Genomic DNA, 17,999 nt, shown 5'->3' on the forward strand with positions numbered 1-17,999 from the left:
ACACAGAGTCAGACACGACTGAAGCAACTTAGCAGCAGCAGCAGCAGCAGCAGCTTAGGGCTTTTGGTCTATCTGGTTGTAGGTGGTCAGTAAATATTTGTAAATGAATGAATGCGAAGTATGACATCCCCATCATAGTTACAGCTGTGAAGCATTTTAGGTGAAGGGTTGGGCACTGCTGGTTTCCACTGGTGCCTGCAGCTGTACCCACAGGCTCTCTTTCGCTCTGAAACAGTGTGTGTTCTCTGGCCAGCTCCCTCTTTGTATAAGGGAACCATCAGTCATTAAAGTCCTCATCCATCTACACTGAAGCAGGCTATGTGGAGTGGGGCATGTGTTAGACAACTTAATTTGCAATTTATAGGGTCTCCTGTAGCGATGTTTGGTTTGGGGCTTAGATAAGCAACTACCATTTGTTGGCTGTGTCCACAGCATCAGAAAATGATGTCACAGCATTTGATAAATCAACAATAATGCCGATCTCATTCATTTGCATTGGAGAATTAGTACCACTTCCAGGTGGCCCCCATTCCTCATCAGAGTGATTTCACATTTGCCAGATAGCCTATCTTGTTATATCATCTAAAACATATCCTCTGATTTTGTGAGAATAACTCCTCCATTTCAATCATTCTGGATAATTTACTTATGGAATATCTAAGGGTTAGTATTAGTTGTTCAGTTGTGTCTGACTCTTTGCAATGCCGTGGACTACCGGACTCCTCTGTCCATGGGATTCTCCAGGCAAGAATACTGGAGTGGGTTGTGATTCCCTTCTCCAGGGTATCTTCCCAACCCATGGATTGAACCTGGGTTTCCTGCATTGCAGGCAGATTCTTTACCACCTGAGCCACTGGGGAAGCCACGAGGTTCCCCTAAAGCCCCTGAAAATGAAGCATTTTATATGCCACAACTGTTGTATTGTTGTTGCTTTAAATTTTTATTCATGGCAAAAAAAAGCACACAAAACATTACATTTGCCATCTTAATCATTTTTAAGAATACAGTTCAGCAATATTAGGTATATTCACACAATTTCTATAACATTTTCATCTTGCAAAACTGAAAGTCTACTCACTAAACCACTCCCCATTTTTCCCACCATATCTAAGTTCTATCATCCCAAACATAGCATTCCAATCTAATAACACTCCATCAGACTGTTATCACATGACAAAAACATGGAAACAAAGACAGGAGAACATTATCTTATTTGCATACATTGGTATATGCCTGGAATTTAAAACCTCTAATAAATGAGGTGGTTTGAAATAAAAAGGAGTATCTTACTGATTAGTCGTCTTCTTGCTCCTTAGTAGCCTTGGAATTTTATAAAAAGAAACTTTTATGTTATGTATGTCAGAATGACCTAGGACTGAACTGTGAATTCAGGAATTTTTTGGTTCAAAGTGAAGAAACAAACAAGAGCTGTATTTAATTTTCTTATTTCTCATCATTATATTAACCTCTGCTTAAAGTTAAATTACTTTTAAATAGAAATAATACTCATTTAGTATTCTTTTAATGTTTTAAAGACACTTGTGACATTAAACACAGAGTTAGAGAATATGTTTATAATTATATAAATAGTAAAATTTTAACCATTTAAGTAAAAACACTAATATTCTATAAATATAAATGCAAAAATCATAAAATCTATGTTTGAAACAATTAATATGGCACACTGGAAGCACCAGTAGTTAAGTACTGCCAAAACCACAGATGTGAATGGAGAAGTGGTGAGAGATGGGGAAGAGATACAGGACAAATCCAGGTTAAAAAAAGATCTTGTATAGCCAAACAATATAGTCTGAATTTGATTCTACAGAATAAGCAGATAGAGGAAGTATATTAAGCAAAAGAGTGTGACATGGTCAGAAATGTCACAGATGAAAATATTTTATCATTAATTCATTTGCTAGTCCCAGGACTTAATGAGGGTGGGTGATTGTTCAGCTATTAAGAAGGAATCCTGAGAATTTCTCTAGGAATCCTTCAGAGTTAGAGTAGAAGGAGTTTGAGATGAGAAGGGTATGCAGATAGATTTTGTATTTTTTAAATTATTTAAAATTACTTGGTGATTAATTCAGTTACTTGGTGAATTATTCTAACACCAAATAGTAAAGACTATAATACCATCAACAAAAAGATGAATGTCACCATATTTGGACATGTTAAATGAAAGATGGTTACCAGTCATCTAAGGGAATGCTTCAAATAGCAAATATCATTACAATAAAATTAAGTCTTTCAACAAAAGTAACTATTTACAAAATATTTTTTCTGATATTTTCAAATATTTCATTCTTTTCCAGCAAACTTCAATTCCAGAAAATCAGGAAGATGACATTTTTGAGTGATATAAATCTTTACATTCACATATAAGATATTTTAAAAGTATTTTCCACATGAATGCATTTACTCAAGTTTTTTGGAGGGAGGACGTTTGAACTAGTCATTTAATTTCTTACATTGGTATCCTAAAATATATTGTTTAGGAGCTATAGAGATTTTTTTTTTTAATTAGCTAGCATGTGTATTAAGAGATATCTTCATATTAAAATTATTCATTCTTACCCCGTTGTCATTTCCTTCAACAGCTCATCTAAACTTACCATTTTTTATTCACCCATCCCTTATAAGTCAAGAAACTTTTACCCTTTCTCTCTTGTGATCATTATCTTATCTGATAGGGACAAAATAATTGAGACAGAATAGAGGAGCAAGATGAATGGCAGATAGCAGGTGCATTTGTATATTATGAAGTGTTTGCAAAATAATAAGCACCACATGAATAATGCATTTGAAGAATATTGTCTGGCAAATGATATTGGGTCATATATCCAAATCGTCCTTCAATTACTGAAGAATGAAGTACAAATGCCTAATGCATCCAGTTTGATCAGACAGAGAAAGAATTCACCATGTGGTGCATCTACTTAGAGTAAAAACACCACGGTTTTTTAAGACAGGACTAAAATCTTTGTATTTATATCGACAATTTGAAAATGTAAGCAGTATGTAATAATAAATATGTCTTGTGTTGTTCTTAAAAAGATTCTGAAGTAATGCAAGTCAGGACTTTGGAGGGGTTGGTGTGCTCTCCGTTTGACCTTTTGACTGGCTTGCTGTCTGCTCACCAGGTGGCTGTGGCTGAGCTGCTGGGGCCACTACTGTTGCCACAGCCACTGGGTGCTGCAAGATTCTGAACTGTACTGGCCGAGGCTGTGGGTGCAGCTGCAAGGTGGAGGCGAGCTGAACTCTGTGCTGAGGGAGGCTTGGCCGGGGGCCTCTCTGGGCAGAGCCCACCTGAGACAACACAACTGCCTGGGGCTGCAGAACCATGGCTTGCTGAGCAGATAAGGCCATTTGACTGCCTGAACCTTCTACAGGATCCTGTGGCACTGACTGTGGAGGATGTGAAGTTGTGGGCTGTTGAAGTTGTGGCTGTGGCATCAGCTGGTAGAGCCACTGCTGTGTCGGCTGCTGCAGCTGCTCCTGGGCCTGCTGGGGGTTCAAAATGAGTGAGCCTGGTGAAAGCTGGAGTAGAGTGAACGGCATGAGACTGGGAGTATTTTTAACAAGTTGAACACCTCCTTGAGAAGAAACTGGTAGTGCGGTAGTCTGCACATTTGGTGGCTGAGCTCCTGCAGGCAGGGGGCCGAGCTTGATCCCTGTGGGCTGGCTATCTGGCTTGATCCTTGTTGGCAGGAGGCCGGGTGTGATCCCTGTGGGCTGGCTGTCCGGCTGGATCCCTGTGGGCAGGGTGTCTGGCTGGATTCCTGTGGGCAGGGTGTCTGGCTGGATCCCTGGGGATAGGACCCTGGGGCTGATCCCTGTGGGCAGAGTGTCTGGCTTGATCCCTGCAGGCAAGGGGCCAGGTGAGATCCCTGTAGGCAGGGGGCTGGGCAAGATCCCTGTGAGCAGGGTGTTCGGCTGGATCCCTGTAGACAGAAGCACAGGCTTGATCCCCATGGGCAGGAGCTTGGGCTTGATCTCCCTGGGCAGGAGCCTGGACTTGATCCCTGTGGTCAAGGGGCCAAGCTTGATCCCTGTGGTCAGGGGGTCGAGCTTGATTCCTGTGGGGAGGTGGCCAGGCTTGATCTCCATCGGCAGAGGGCTGGGCTTGATTCCTATGGGCTGGAGGCAAGGCTTGATCCCTGCTGGTTGGTGTTCAAGCTTGGTCCCTGTGGGCAGGGGGCCAGGCTTGATCCCTATGGGCAGGGGGCGAGGCTTGATCTCTCTGAGCTGGGGGCCAGGCCTGATCTCTGTTGGTTGGTGGTCAGGCTTCATCCCTGTGGGCAGGGTTCCAGGCCTGATCCCTATGGGCAGGGGGCCAGGCTTGATCCCTATGGGCTGGGGGCCAGGCTTGATCCCTATGGGCTGGGGGCCAGGCCTGATCTTCGTTGGTTGGTGGTCAGGCTTCATCCCTGTAGGCAGGGTTCCAGGCTTGATCCCTATGGGCTGGGGGCCAGGCTTGATCCTTATGGGCTGGGTGCCAGGCCCAATCTCTGTTGGTTCGTGGTCAGGCTTCATCCCTGTGGGCAGAGTTCCAGGCTTGATCCGTATGGGCTGGGGGCCAGGCCTGATCCCTATGGGCTGTGGGCCAGGCCTGATCCCTATGGGCTTCGGGCCAGGCCTGATCCCTATGGGCTGCGGGCCAGGCTTGATCCCTATGGGCCGGGGACCAGGCTTGATCCCTATGGGCCCAGTGCCAGGCTTGATCCCTATGGGCTGGGTGCCAGGCCCGATCTCTGTTGGTTGGTGGTCGGGCTTCATCCCTGTGGGCAGGGTTCCAGGCTTGATCCCTATGGTCAGGGGTCCAGGCTTGATCCCTTCAGGCTGGGGGCTAGGCCTGATCCGTATGGGCTGGAGGCCAGACTTGATCCCTGTTGTTTGGTAATCAAGCTTCATCCCTGTGGGCAGGGGGCCAGGCTTGATCCCTATGGGCTGGGGGCCAGGCCTGATCCCTGTTGGTTGGTAGTCAAGCTTCATCCCTGTGGGCAGGGTTCCAGGCTTGATCTCTATAGGCTGGGGGCCAGGCTTGATCCCTACAGGCTGGGGGCCAGGCCTGATCCGTATGGGCTGGAGGCCAGACTTGATCGCTGTGGTTTGGTAGTCAAGCTTCATCCCTGTGGGCAGGGTTCCAGGCTTGATCCCTATGGTCAGGGGGCCAGGCTTGAGCCCTATGGGCTGGGGATCAGGCTTGATCCCTATGGGCTGGAGGCCAGACTTGATCCCTGTTGTTTGGTAATCAAGCTTCATCCCTGTGGGCAGGGGGCCAGGCTTGATCCCTATGGGCTGGGGGCCAAGCTTGATCCCTGTTGGTTGGTAATCAAGCTTCATCCCTGTGGGCAGGGGGCCAGGCTTGATCTCTATGGGCTGGGGGCCAGGCTTCATCCCTGTGGGTTGGGGGCCAGGCCTGACCTCTATGGGCTGGGGGCCAGTCTTGACCCCTGTTGGTTGGTGGTCAAGCTTCATCCCTGTGGGCAGGGGACCAAGATTGATACCTGTGGGCAAGAGTCTGGACTTGTTGCCTATGGGCAGGGGATCCAGCTTGATCCCTGTGGGCAGGGGTCCAGGCTTGATCCTTCTGGGCTGGAGGCCAGTCTTGATCCTTATGGGCTGGAGACCAGGCTTGATCCTTATGGGCTGGGGGCCAGGCTTGATCCCTATGGGCTGAGGGCCAGACTTGATCCCTGTTGTTTGGTAGTCAAGCTTAATCCCTCTAGGCAGGAGTTCAGGCTTCATCCCTGTGGGCAGGGGGCCAGGCTCCATCCCTGTGGGCAGGGGGCCAGGCTTCATCCCTGTGGGCAGGGGGCCAGGCTTCATCCCTGTGGGCTGGGAGTCAGGCTGGATCCCTATGGGCAGGGGGCCAGGCTTGACCCCTGTTGGTTGGTGGTCAAGCTTCATCCCTGTGGCCAGGGGACCAAGACTGATACCTGTGGGCAGGAGGCTAAGCTTGATCCCTCTAGGAAAGGGGCCTACCGTGATTCCTGCAGGAGCTGTAGTAGAGTCCTGCACTGGCTTAGAGCTGCTCCCTAAGGCCAGGCCTCCTCCACCAGGCTGCACCTCTTTGGTGATATTCAGACCAGAGGATGTGGCTGACGCTTCAGTCCTTTGTGATGAGCCCACAGTGGACAGGGCCATGGCAGGAAATGAGCTAACTTGACTCACCTCCATAGAAGATTCCTGGGAAAGACTTGGTAGCTTAGGAGCAGAGGCAGGAGATGGAAATTTATGAGAGCTGCTTGCCTGCTGAGAAGTGAAACTGTCACCCCAGGAGCTCTTTCCTGGGTTCAAGGGAAGTCTGATGGGTGAAGGTGGATGTTTGGCTCCCTTGCCCAACACTGAAGACTGAACCGACCCGTTCTTAGGCTGTTCTGGTTCTTTCCCTGGAAAAGGCTGCCTGAAACTAGCTGAGTCATCAGAAGACTGAACTGACCCAATCTTAGGCTGTTCTAGTTCTTTCCCTGGAGGAGGTTGCCTAAGATCAGCTGAGTCACCAGAAGACTGAACCGACCCAGTCGTAGGCTGTTCTAGTTCTTTCCCTGGAGAAGGTGGCCAGACATCAGCCAAGTAACCAGAGCTGTATGACATCTGCACTGGATATTGGGTGCTCTTCTGGGATGATTCCTCAGATGGACTGACCATCCTCACATCATCAGTCTCTGGCCCAGACAGGAAATTACAGGGATGGTCATCTGTGAAGGAATGGTAGGGAGACATCTGTCTCTCATATATGACTTTTCTTTTTTTTTTATGGGGCATGCTTTTTCCAGAGATAAGTGGGTCATTAAGTGGATGCATGAGCATCTGCTTTGTTGCCGGGGAATGACTGCTGTCTTCATATCCAAATATAGAATCTTCTCCTACTTCATAAGTTGGCCAGACTGTTGGTTGTAAGTCATCATATTTGAAAGACTTAGTATGTTTTTCCACATCCACTTCAGAAGGCACAGCCAAATCACAGGGTCTCTGTTTCCACGTATCTACACACTTGCCTGCTTTCAAAGTTTTGAGGTCATACTGCTTATCTGTTTTACTTTCTTGACTTTTTGCTAAAGAAGGCAGGGCTGTTAGCTCAGGAGGAAGTGCGCTGGGAGGAAAATCCTGCTGCCGATTCAGAGAGGCTGTAGAAAATCTCTTCAAATTCCTTTTCATGGGACGAGTGTTCAGTTTTTGTTTGTTATAGAGCAGTCTGTTTTCAGTGCAAGCTACTGATACAAAAGGGTCTAAACACAGTGGTTCAGCTGTAGCTAAGATCAGTTGGCTCTCAAGCAAAAGTTTGTCCTCCTGAGTCCAGTTCTGGTGATCGCTGGCTATGGCCTCTACATCGCAGGCTAACGTCTGCATGGTGGGACGTAAGAGAATATGTCTGCTTTGGTAACTCGGAGGCTCCCCTTCACTGAACTGCCTGTAGTTCCGTATTTCCGCTATGACACACCCCTCGTGAAAAACGTTAACCAGAGACTTCTCTAGGAGATTCATCAGAACAGGAGGTAATTCTTGAGCATCTAAGTATTCGAGCAATTCCCCTTCTTCATAAGGCAGTTGAATGCTCTCTGTAAATGATTCATTTTCCCCCTTGAGCATCAGCGAATAGCCCTGCTTTCCTGGGTACAGGTTAACCACCAAACAGGGCAACGATTCTCTCCTAAGGAGCTTCTCTAATAGGTTCACGTTGCTTCTTAATTCCTCCGCAACCTCAGGCTCTTTTTCACTTTCTTCTACATAAATGTCATAAAGTTTTTCATGGAGAGACATCTCCCCACTCGAGTTTTTCCTTTTCGGAGGTCTTTGTTGGGCACTTTCAATGACAGACTCTGCAAGATCCAAAGCTCTTTCTAGAGATTGTTCCATTGTAGTACAAGAGGGGGGCCGAAAGGAAGAGAAAATGGAAGTGTCCTGACAAACAGGGTAAAAATCGTCTTTAATATCAATGTGTAGATCTGAAAACCACCCCTCCCGAACTTCACAGTGGGACCACCAGCCTAACTTTAGTACGCCAAGAAACTTGCCTCCACGGAAGTGTTACACAAAATTCTTGTGAGTTTCTGAAAATATTTCTATCTATAGGGGTTATGGCCTTTGTGCTAGGCCTGGCCTCACCTTTCCGTCATCTCCTCAGGCGCAGCCGGAAGTCGTTGATGTCAGGGACACAGGGACTTCCGGCGCCGACGTGCTCCTCAACAGCCTCTGCATTCGGCCCGCCTCCGTGGCAGCAGTGGGCTGGCTATTGAACTGCACTTCCGGTTCTCCTCCCTGTACTTCCGAATGGCGAGTTGGGCCAGACTTCAGTATCCAGTCCGTGCGGCTTTTCAGTTCAGTTCAGTCGCTCAGTCGTGTCCGACTCTTTGCGACCCCTTGAATCGCAGCACGCCAGGCTTCCGTGTCCATCACCAACTCCTGGAGTTTACTCAAACTCATGTCCATCGAGTCGGTGATGCCATCCAGCCATCACATCCTCTGTCGTCCCCTTCTCCTCCTGTCCCCAATCCCTCCCAGCATCAGAGTCTTTTCCAGTGAGTCAACTCTGCGCATGAGGTGGCCAAAGTATTGGAGTTTTAGCTTTAGCATCAGTCCTTCCATGAACACTCAGGACTGATCTCCTTTAGAATAGACTAGTTGGCTTTTTAAGGTGATAGCAAAAAAACTTTTTTTTTTTTTTTTTTAAGGAACTGAGGCAGTGTTATTCCTTTTTTAATGTGTAAAGTCATAGCTTTTATTTCAGCAAACTTATCTAGAATTATTTTCTTAGAATCTTTCTTCTGTTTCTTTGATTTGCTTTTTTCCCCTTTAAGGATTTCAGTTATAAGTACACTGGATAATCTCTTCCTGCCTTTTCTATCTTGTTCTTTCTAAAACTTTTTGTTTTATTTCCTTATTTCTTTTCTATCCTTTAGATCTTTTAGGGTATCCTTGATGACCCTTTGTTAATTGTGGTTATACCTCTTCTCCCTAGGGAACTCCATATTGCTGCCATGACAAATTGCCATGAACTTGGTGGTTCATGCCATGAACACCCCTGTTTTGTTTGTTTGTTTCCTCATAGTTCTGCAAGTCAGAACACAGAGCAGTCTCAGTTTAGGGTCTTATAAGTCCAAAATCAAATTTTTCTGTGCTAGGCTCTTAACTGGAGGATATGGGGAGGAAACCACTTACCTGTAAGCTCATTCAAGTAGTTGGCCACATTCAGATTTTTGTGGTTATAGGATTATGATTAAATTCCTTTTTTTTTTTTTTTTCTGATTTCTGTCAGGGGCCACTCCCAGCTCCTAAAAGTTGATCACATTCTTTGCAAGTGCCTTCCTCCATCCTCAAGCCAGTGATGACATGTTGAATCCTTTTTATGCTTCATGCACCTTTGACTTCCTCTTCTACCACCATCTGGAGAAAATTCTATGCTTTTAAGGGCCCATGTGTATAATCCAGGGTAATACTCTCTATTTTAAGTCATAGTGCCATATAATATACTATAATCCCAGGAGTGTTAACTCATTATTTTCACATGTTCTGAGAATTCAAGTAGACCATCTTTCACTGGCCATTTTAGAAATTCTGCCTGTCATAGGTACTTTGTAATTCAATCTTTATTTATTCTGTTTCTACTAAGTTTGATTAGCTCCTGTTTCATAATTCATGTTGTTCTTTTGTCTTTAAAGTTTAAAAAAAAGTTTATGATTTCAATTCTGCAATGCTTATTTAAATATACGATTCCTGTTGGAGTGTCAAGTTAAAATTTTCCTCAGTTTTGTGCAAATGTGAATGTGTATGTTTGCATATGTGTTCTGCAGTGGTTTTATCTGCTGAATTAATTCTCATTGTTTACTTTTTTTTGTTCCTCCTGAACCAGCACTAGAAGATACTTTGAAGTGGGTAGGTTAGGGGATTGCATGGCTTATTTTGATTTCATATTTTAAGGTCACCTTTTTTTTCCTGTCATTATGACATATTGATTTTATTATTATTAACGTTGGTTGTTGTGGTGGTATTTTTCAACAAATTGTACATTTTTTATGTCTGATTTCTTCTGATTCTTAGTCACAGTCTTCATTCATTCATTAGAGTCCTTTATCTTCAGTCAGTTCCTTTTTTCCCCTCAGTCTTTGAAGGACATGTTTCCTCTTAAAGGTACCTCACTCTTCCTAAGAAGGGATGACCACCTCTGGTGCTATACTTTTTCTGTACTCCTTTCTTCTGATTTCCCAGTAACCAGCACTCTAATATACCTGGTCTCAAATCATATCTCAGTATTTCCCATCTCAGAGTTTGACCTCAGAAGTCTCCTACAAATTGATAAAAATAAGACCATTAATCCAGTAGAAAAAAAAAAATCAAGATGACAGTTCACAAAATAAGGGATACAAATGCTATTTAAGTATATGAAGAATATTCAACCTCACAATTAATAAAATTGCAAGTTAAGACAAAAATAAATAAAAGACCATGTTTTAACCTATTAGATTACCAGAGATGAAAGCAATTCATAGCTTACCATGTTAGTTAATGGTATGAGAAAACTGGCACTCTCAAACATTGTTGTTGAGGGTGTTAATTGGTCCAATTCCTGTGGATAACAAAGAACCTAGTAACAGGATTTGCCCTGAGGATTGGCTTCAGGGTGTCTGGGGCTCATCAGTGGGGATTTTTTCACCATTGGAATGTACTTATTAAAAATTGACTTTTCAATTTTTTAAAAAAAGTGCAGCATTTACCCTATTACTTTGTATACCACTAACACATAACTGTGATCCATCAGTGGGGCAGCAATATTTCATCCTGAATATCACTCAACAACATGATAGTACTCAAGAGGAAATGAATAACAAGGACAAAAGCCCAGGGAAATTCTGTATTTAAGGGAAAATGAGAGAATGAACCAAGATACAAAAGGAAAACCAGGAAAATAATAAAAACTCAAGATAAATGGACATAAATAAAATTAAATTGTAATATGCTCCAGCCAGATAACAGTTGAAAGTCAGGTTACTGATAATCCTACTAACAGTATTTTCTGAGAAATAGTGGTGAGAAAAATCAGACGATGGTAGGAAAAGAGATGAGCCTGGGTTGAGAAAGTGAGGAGAGTAGTTAACACTCCCACTGAAAGATTTTTATTGGTGAAGGGAAAGAGGTAAGTCATAGGTAGATATAGAGGACACACACAGGCACATGAATATACAATATCTCTCTGTAAAATCTCTCAGTATTGCACCAGTGGATCAAGTAAATATTACATGCATAATGATATTATCAATAATACTATTTTGGAATTTGGGGAAAGGGTGTAAGCCCTCTTGTAGACTTTTATTCAACAAATGACAAACTAACATACCCAGAGCCACAATTCAAAGTAATAATTTGTTTATCTTGTGTGCTTTATACATTATTGACATGAAGTGAAATGAAGTCGCTCAGTTGTGTCTGACTCTTTGCAACCCCATGGACTGTAGCCTACCAGGCTCCTGCATCCATGGGATTTTCCAGGCAAGAATCCTGGAGTGGGTTGCCATTTGCTTTATACTTTATTGACATGATAAATGGTAAATAAAAACACCAGTAACTGCACAGTCAAATTATGCCACGATACTTTGTACAATTTGGACTCCAAATAAATCCATGTTAGTAAAGAATACAAGAAGCCAGAACTAATGTAATAACTTTTTAAATTAGTCACCAAGGTGGTCAATTACCATCGTATTTAATAGACTAGTGAACAGAAGGGTTTTGAGAGTGGGAATGATTACAATGCTGTTGCATAGATTGTAGCTTTGAGAAAGCACTCAAGGAAAAGATATTTGGTTAATCATTATGATACTCTTCATGTATGTATGAGAAATTATTTGGGAAAACCCTGCATCCTGATAAGGCTAAATATAACGTGGATGAATTCTTCCCTTCCATAAGAGTTCTCTCTCCCTTTGTTTTCTTGGTATTATCATAATGGACTTTTAAGGAAAGAAACTGATTTTGTGATTGGAAATCATGTATACAGTAGAGCTATTTTCAGTACTTTGTAATAGTTGTTTCATGCAGGAAGAACATGAGAAATAATCTGAAAGTATTGATAGAAATGTATTGTGACAGCAGACTGTTACACGGTCTCTTTTGTAATTATTCCATCTCTCCTCTGGCTTGGGATAAATGTTTTTCATATACCCATACTGTTGAATACTGAATTTCAAAACGTCTGTTCTAAGTTAACATCCACAAATATTCAACTATCCAGTTCTAGAATCTCCTTGGTGACTCATCCATCTCAAACCAGGAGAGCACAGCTAATAAGAAGCCCTCATTCATGGTATTTTCTTCCTTCCTTCCTTTCTTTCTCTCCCTGATGCTACATCTAGGGTTGCCTTCACATCAACGGCAGTTCTTTCTGGCAATGATATGAGATGAGTTTAACTGAATTTCCAAATATATGAGACTTCACTCCTGGAAAGGGTGTTCTGTTTATATTGAGCCTTTCTATAAAAATGAAAAGTTGAATCTGAAGAACAGCAATGGTAGATGGTTATATATGCAGTAGGATAAGGAGATTAAATATAAAGAACTATATGATTTATCTCTTTTATGAAGTGCTGCTGGAAAAGAGATTAAGCTTTTAAAAGTGGTGACCTTGATATAAATTCCCTGTTTAACCAGTGGTGAGAATACTATGAATAATGAAGGGGATGTGGAACACCGCCAGGCCTATGCGTGAAGATTCAGAGATGCAGTAGGTTGACAATCTAAAAGGTTAAACCTTCAGAGCAGAAAATGGTAACAGCAATAAGACATACTGTGTAATGGTTTGCTCATTACAAAGTGTTTTTATATCAGGATGTTGTTCACTTCTCACAACAACTCTATGAGTTTAAGTATCCTCGCAATTTTATCATCAGTTAACTGAAGTTCAGGGAAGGACAAGTTATTTATCCATGATCACAACAGCTTGTTAGTGGATTTCTTTGCCCTCGCAAATGTCCTCTTCTTTAGTATTCATTATCACATTTTGATAAAGATGCAACCCACTTATATCTTGTTTTTAACACTTTTAATCATATCTCTAATATCACTCCATGACATTGCATTCTGCCAACCTGAGTGTATTTTATTCCTACCTTCTTTGTTGACAAGAATCCATAGTACAGTTGTCACAGTCTAACTATGTTTATATTTATAAGGAAATATAAATCATGAGCTCATTTTCTTTTCCCTGAAAATGGCCTATTTTCACCAAGTAAAGTTATTAGATTTCTGATATTTAAACCATTTGTTCTTTTAGGGAATTGTAGGTGATTCAGATTAATGGCTCTTCTTTCAGGTCAGAAAAATGTAAAAATTGCAGTTGACTGGAATTGATACTAAAATTGCCTTAAAAGTATTGAAAAGAAACCAACTGTGAAATGTGCATAAATTATACAGAGTAAAAAAGTCTCTTCTCAAAAACATCCAATTCTGCTTTTAAATTAAATTAACTCACAGTTTAATTCTCTCCCCCGCCCCTTTGTTTTAGATACAAGGAAAGGCTTTCCTCATAGATAGGAAAATGCAAAAGCACCCTTATTTATTAAATGGGCCATGTTTAGAGATGTTATATGTAATATTTGCAAATATGTAATTTGTTTACCTCTTTCTTTTACCTCCTGGGTGACTTTTAGCAATTTATGTGTAATGTAGATTAAACAGTCATATGTTTGTTTCCTAAACTACTATATTAGCCAAGATCTAGTCAGTTAAAGCAAGTTCATTCTAAGCAGTTCAGTAGGGATAATTTAATGTGGGAAATGGGTTATAAATATGTGAGAAGTGCTGAAATGGTGGGACATAGGCAATCCAGGGATTAGCAACCACCCCTATATATGAAGGGAAGAAGAGAGGAAGGAATTGGTGTTATCAGACCCAGAAGCTGAAACAACACATCCTTTCTTGAAAAAAATCCAACCTGAAAGTCAGTTGTCATGAGAGCCTGGGACATGGGGAACGTATTTATGGGACAAAGTGGTAAACAAGATGAATAAGACTCCCTTTCTTGTGGAAGAGAAAATAAAAATAAAGTCAGGAAAAATATAAATTAGTGATCATTGATAGGATAAATATAATACAGAGTGGTATACTAAAGAATTATAAGCCTTTATTGTTTTCATGGATTATTTTTGTATTAATTTGGTTTTATTCAATATTGCATTGAGGTAATATTTACCTTAATTTTTGAGTTTTTGGCACCCCTCACTTGCATCACAGGCTTCCCTGGTGGCTCAGTGGTAAAGAATCTGAAGAGACACAGGTTTGATCCATGAGTGGGAAAGGTCCCCTGGAGAAGGAAATGCCAACCCATCCAGTATTCTTGCCTGGAGAATCCCATGGAAAGAGGAGCCTGGAGGGCTACAGTCCATGGGGTTGCAAAGAGTCAGATATGACTTAGTGACTAAACAGCAAAAACACTGACATCACACTAGTTCCATTGGGACAAAACTAACATTTCAAGGGATTTCTAGTTATTTTGCTTGAGCAACTAGATAAATGTTGTGTCTGTCAGTGATAGAGGGGAGACTACTGCTGCTGCTGCTAAGTCGCTTCAGTCGTGTCCGACTCTGTGCGACCCCATAGACGGCAGCCTACCAGGCTCCCCCGTCCCTGGGATTCTTCAGGCAAGAACACTGGAGCGGGTTGCCATTTCCTTCTCCAATGCATGAAAGTGAAAAGTGAAAGTGAAGTCGCTCAGTCGCATCCGACTTTTAGCAACCCCATGGACTGCAGCCTACCAGGCTCCTCCGTCCATGGGATTTTCCAGGCAAGAGTACTGGAGTGGGGTGCCATTGCCTTCTCCGAGAGGGGTGGAGGGGAGACTAGGGTAAGAATAGATTTGAGGGTAGAAGTAAGGATTTATTTATGAGTCATATTAGATCTAAACTAATTTTTTGATTTCAGTTAAGTATGGTAAACAACTAGGCATATAAATCTAAATTTCAGATAGAGGTCAGAGCTTTAACCTCTGAGCCACCAGGGAAGCCCAGAGATATGCATATAGGAGACAAAAACATAGAGGTGGTATCTGAAGTGAAAGAGATAAATGAGATTACGTCGAGGGAGATTAAATGAGATAATACATATAAAGATTTTTTTTTAAATAGTAGCTTTGTCGAGATGTAATTCATATATTATATTTTTCCCATACAAAGTATAAAATTTAAATTTTTATTGGGGTAAAATGCACTTAACATAAAATTTACCATTTTGACCATTGTTAGTTGTACAATTTAGTGACATTAATTACATTCATACTGTTGCTCAATCATCACCACTATTTCTAGATATTTTTCATCATCCCAAATAGAAACTCTGTACCCATTAAACAGTAATCCCCCATCCCTTCCTCTTTCCCCAGCCTTATCTCTAGCAGTTTGCCTATCCTGTGTACATTATGTAAGTGGAGTCATAGGATATTTGTCCTTTTGTGTCTTGACTTATTTCACTTAACATAATGTTTTCAAGCTTCATCCATGTTGTAACATGTATCAGAATTTCATTCTTTCACAGTCCAAATAGCCTGTTGTATGTCTATACCATGCTTTGCTTATTCCTTCATCTTTTGGTGGACATTTACACTTTTGGGCTATCATGAATAATGCTGTTATGAACATTATTGTACAAGTATCTGTTTATGTTTCTGTTTTCAGTTCTTTTAGGTATATGACTAGGAGTGAAATTGCTGGATTGTATGGTAATTCTGTGTTTAACTTTTTGAAGAACTGCCAAGCTGGTTTTCCACAGCAACTGCACCATTTTCCATTCCCACAAGCAATGCACAAGAGTTCCAACTTCTCCATATCTTCGCCAAACTTGTTTTCCTTTTTCTTTAAAAAAAAATAGATATCTTAATGGGTGTGAATTAGTACTTCATAAAGTTTTTTGCCCTAGCATTTTCTCTCAGTAGAGTATAAGTGCCATAGGACCAAGCACTTGTTTATTCACTGCTTTATCCCCAGTTGGGCCAAGCACATAGTCTTCATTCAGTAAATATTGACTGACTGAATGAATTTTAAATGTTCAATGAATGATATTTAATTAGCTCCTGTAGCAAATGATAGTTAATATATTCATTCCTGTATTACGTGAGTGTCTCCTACTGGGCTTAATAGTTTTGTTTTGTTTCTATGAATTGGCCTGCCTTTGCTATGAAAAGTTTAAGAGGCAATATGCCAAAATTTACTTAGAATGAAACTATCTCAAACCATAACAAGAGAAAAGGAAGTAAAAGACTTGAGACATTAGAAAGTGACGAAAAAAGCAAGCAAGACCTCACTTGTTATCTTCAAATTGGAGCTGTGAACAGGTAAATTCAGGGAGGTCCCTGCAATCCCTTCTTCAGAAAGTAATTGTAGTTCCATATCCATTTCCCCCAAACTTTTCTTGAGTGAGGAGTAGTTTTCCCAGATACAGATACACTGTCTGTCTTCTTTGTGTATGCAGAAGTTGAGCCACTTTTAAATATGTTACGTTCCAAGTCACTCTTTACATGAAACTCTTGACTGTGCATTTTGGTAAACATTGTATCTTCAAAATAACACCAGTCTCCAGAGTCTGGAAATATGCACCTCTGTCAATTTTATGGAATAGATTCAGTTTTTGTGTTTTACATGTAGTTAAATATATGATATAAATGCCCATTATAATTTAGTTTATCTACCATTTTCACAGTTAATTTTGCTTATCACTTGTATTTTTATCTTGAAGTCAAGGAAAGCCAAGCTATTGTTAGGAAATTTTGACCCGGAAAGTGAAAATAAATAAAGCATATGACCATTATTATATTCATAAAATACTTAGAGAAGTATTAGTAGGAAAAAAATCACTGATTATAGCAACTATTTGGTAACATTGTCCAGATTTGGTTTACATACAGTAGGGGGAAGGGAGAAGGCAATGGCACCTCACTCCAGTACTCCTGCCTGGAAAATCCCATGGACGGGGGAGCCTGGTAGGCTGCAGTCCATGGGGTCGCTAAGAGTCGGATGCAACTGAGTGACTTCACTTTCACTTTTCACTTTCATGCATTGGAGGAGGAAATGGCAACCCGCTCCAGTGTTCTTGCCTGGAGAATCCCAGGGACGGCGGGGCCTGGTGGGCTGCCATCTATGGGGTTGCACAGAGTCAGACACGACTGAAGTGACTTAGCAGCAGCAGCAGGGGGAAAGTATGGCTTTAAATTTCAAAACATTAGGCTAACTCTGAAAAATCTATTTGTACATGGGTAAAATTTCAGCAGACTCTGGTAGTTCTCTGTCTTCTTTAAAGATCAGTATAGATTTTGTTTTACTCTATTGAAATTTTCCCTGGAATTTTCATCATAAAATGAGGGGTGGGGTGCAGGATTAGCCGAGTGTGTGAATCCTAAATCACCTCTTTTCCACAGCAGTCTCGGAGCAAGATTTAATAGTACAAGAGTTATTAGAGTCACTTTAGAAAAACCTCCCTGTGTGATGCTTGGAGAGAAAAAAAGTGATTTGCAACTGACCCAAATGTGGCTCAAACATTTATGCTCCCCTTCTCTCATCTTTCCCTTATCTTTCAAATCAAGAAGTCTACTATGCTAAAAAGGTCTGTTGTAGGCATGGTGGGAGGAGATTAACCAGGTTAGGGTTCATTGCCAGGAAATCTTTACAGCTGTGTTGCAATTTTTGCCTGGCTTGCAAGAGACATTTTCTTGGCACATCCACATTCTTGACATGTGCTATGTTAAAGAAGCATACAGAGAAAGGAAGTAAAAAGTATTGGGTTGGCAAAAAGTTCAATCACGTTTTTCTGTACCAGCTTATTCAAAAACCCAAATGAACTTTTTGGCCAGCCCAAAAGTATGGTGGGATATAGGTGAGGATTGTTTAGAGGGCTTAAGCAAAAAGCAGTGTAAATCAGAACTTTGTAGCCATGAACTAATAGTTCATTCATTCATTTAACAAATGTTTATTCAGAGTGCCTATTATATGCCTGGCACTGTACAAGACACTCAGGGA

General features: G+C 41.6%; 2 protein-coding genes across 4 annotated transcripts in view; one reads left to right on the forward strand and one right to left on the reverse strand.

Moving 5' to 3' along the window:
* The window catches only part of IL1RAPL1 (interleukin 1 receptor accessory protein like 1), a 1,454,732-nt gene that overhangs the window by 827,719 nt on the left and 609,014 nt on the right, over positions 1–17,999 (forward strand). The gene's annotated exons all lie outside the window — the stretch shown is intronic.
* LOC147340010 (uncharacterized) lies at positions 920–8,270 on the reverse strand. Its single transcript, XM_086387984.1, has one exon. It carries the CDS (start codon positions 7,861–7,863, stop codon positions 3,076–3,078), a length of 4,788 nt encoding a protein of 1,595 aa, XP_086244110.1. The 5' UTR covers positions 7,864–8,270; the 3' UTR covers positions 920–3,075.

The sequence above is a fragment of the Bos grunniens genome, chromosome X (assembly GCF_055505025.1).
Source record: "Bos grunniens cultivar Pamir isolate PY7600 chromosome X, Bosgru_T2T1.0, whole genome shotgun sequence".
NCBI lineage: Eukaryota > Metazoa > Chordata > Mammalia > Artiodactyla > Bovidae > Bos > Bos grunniens.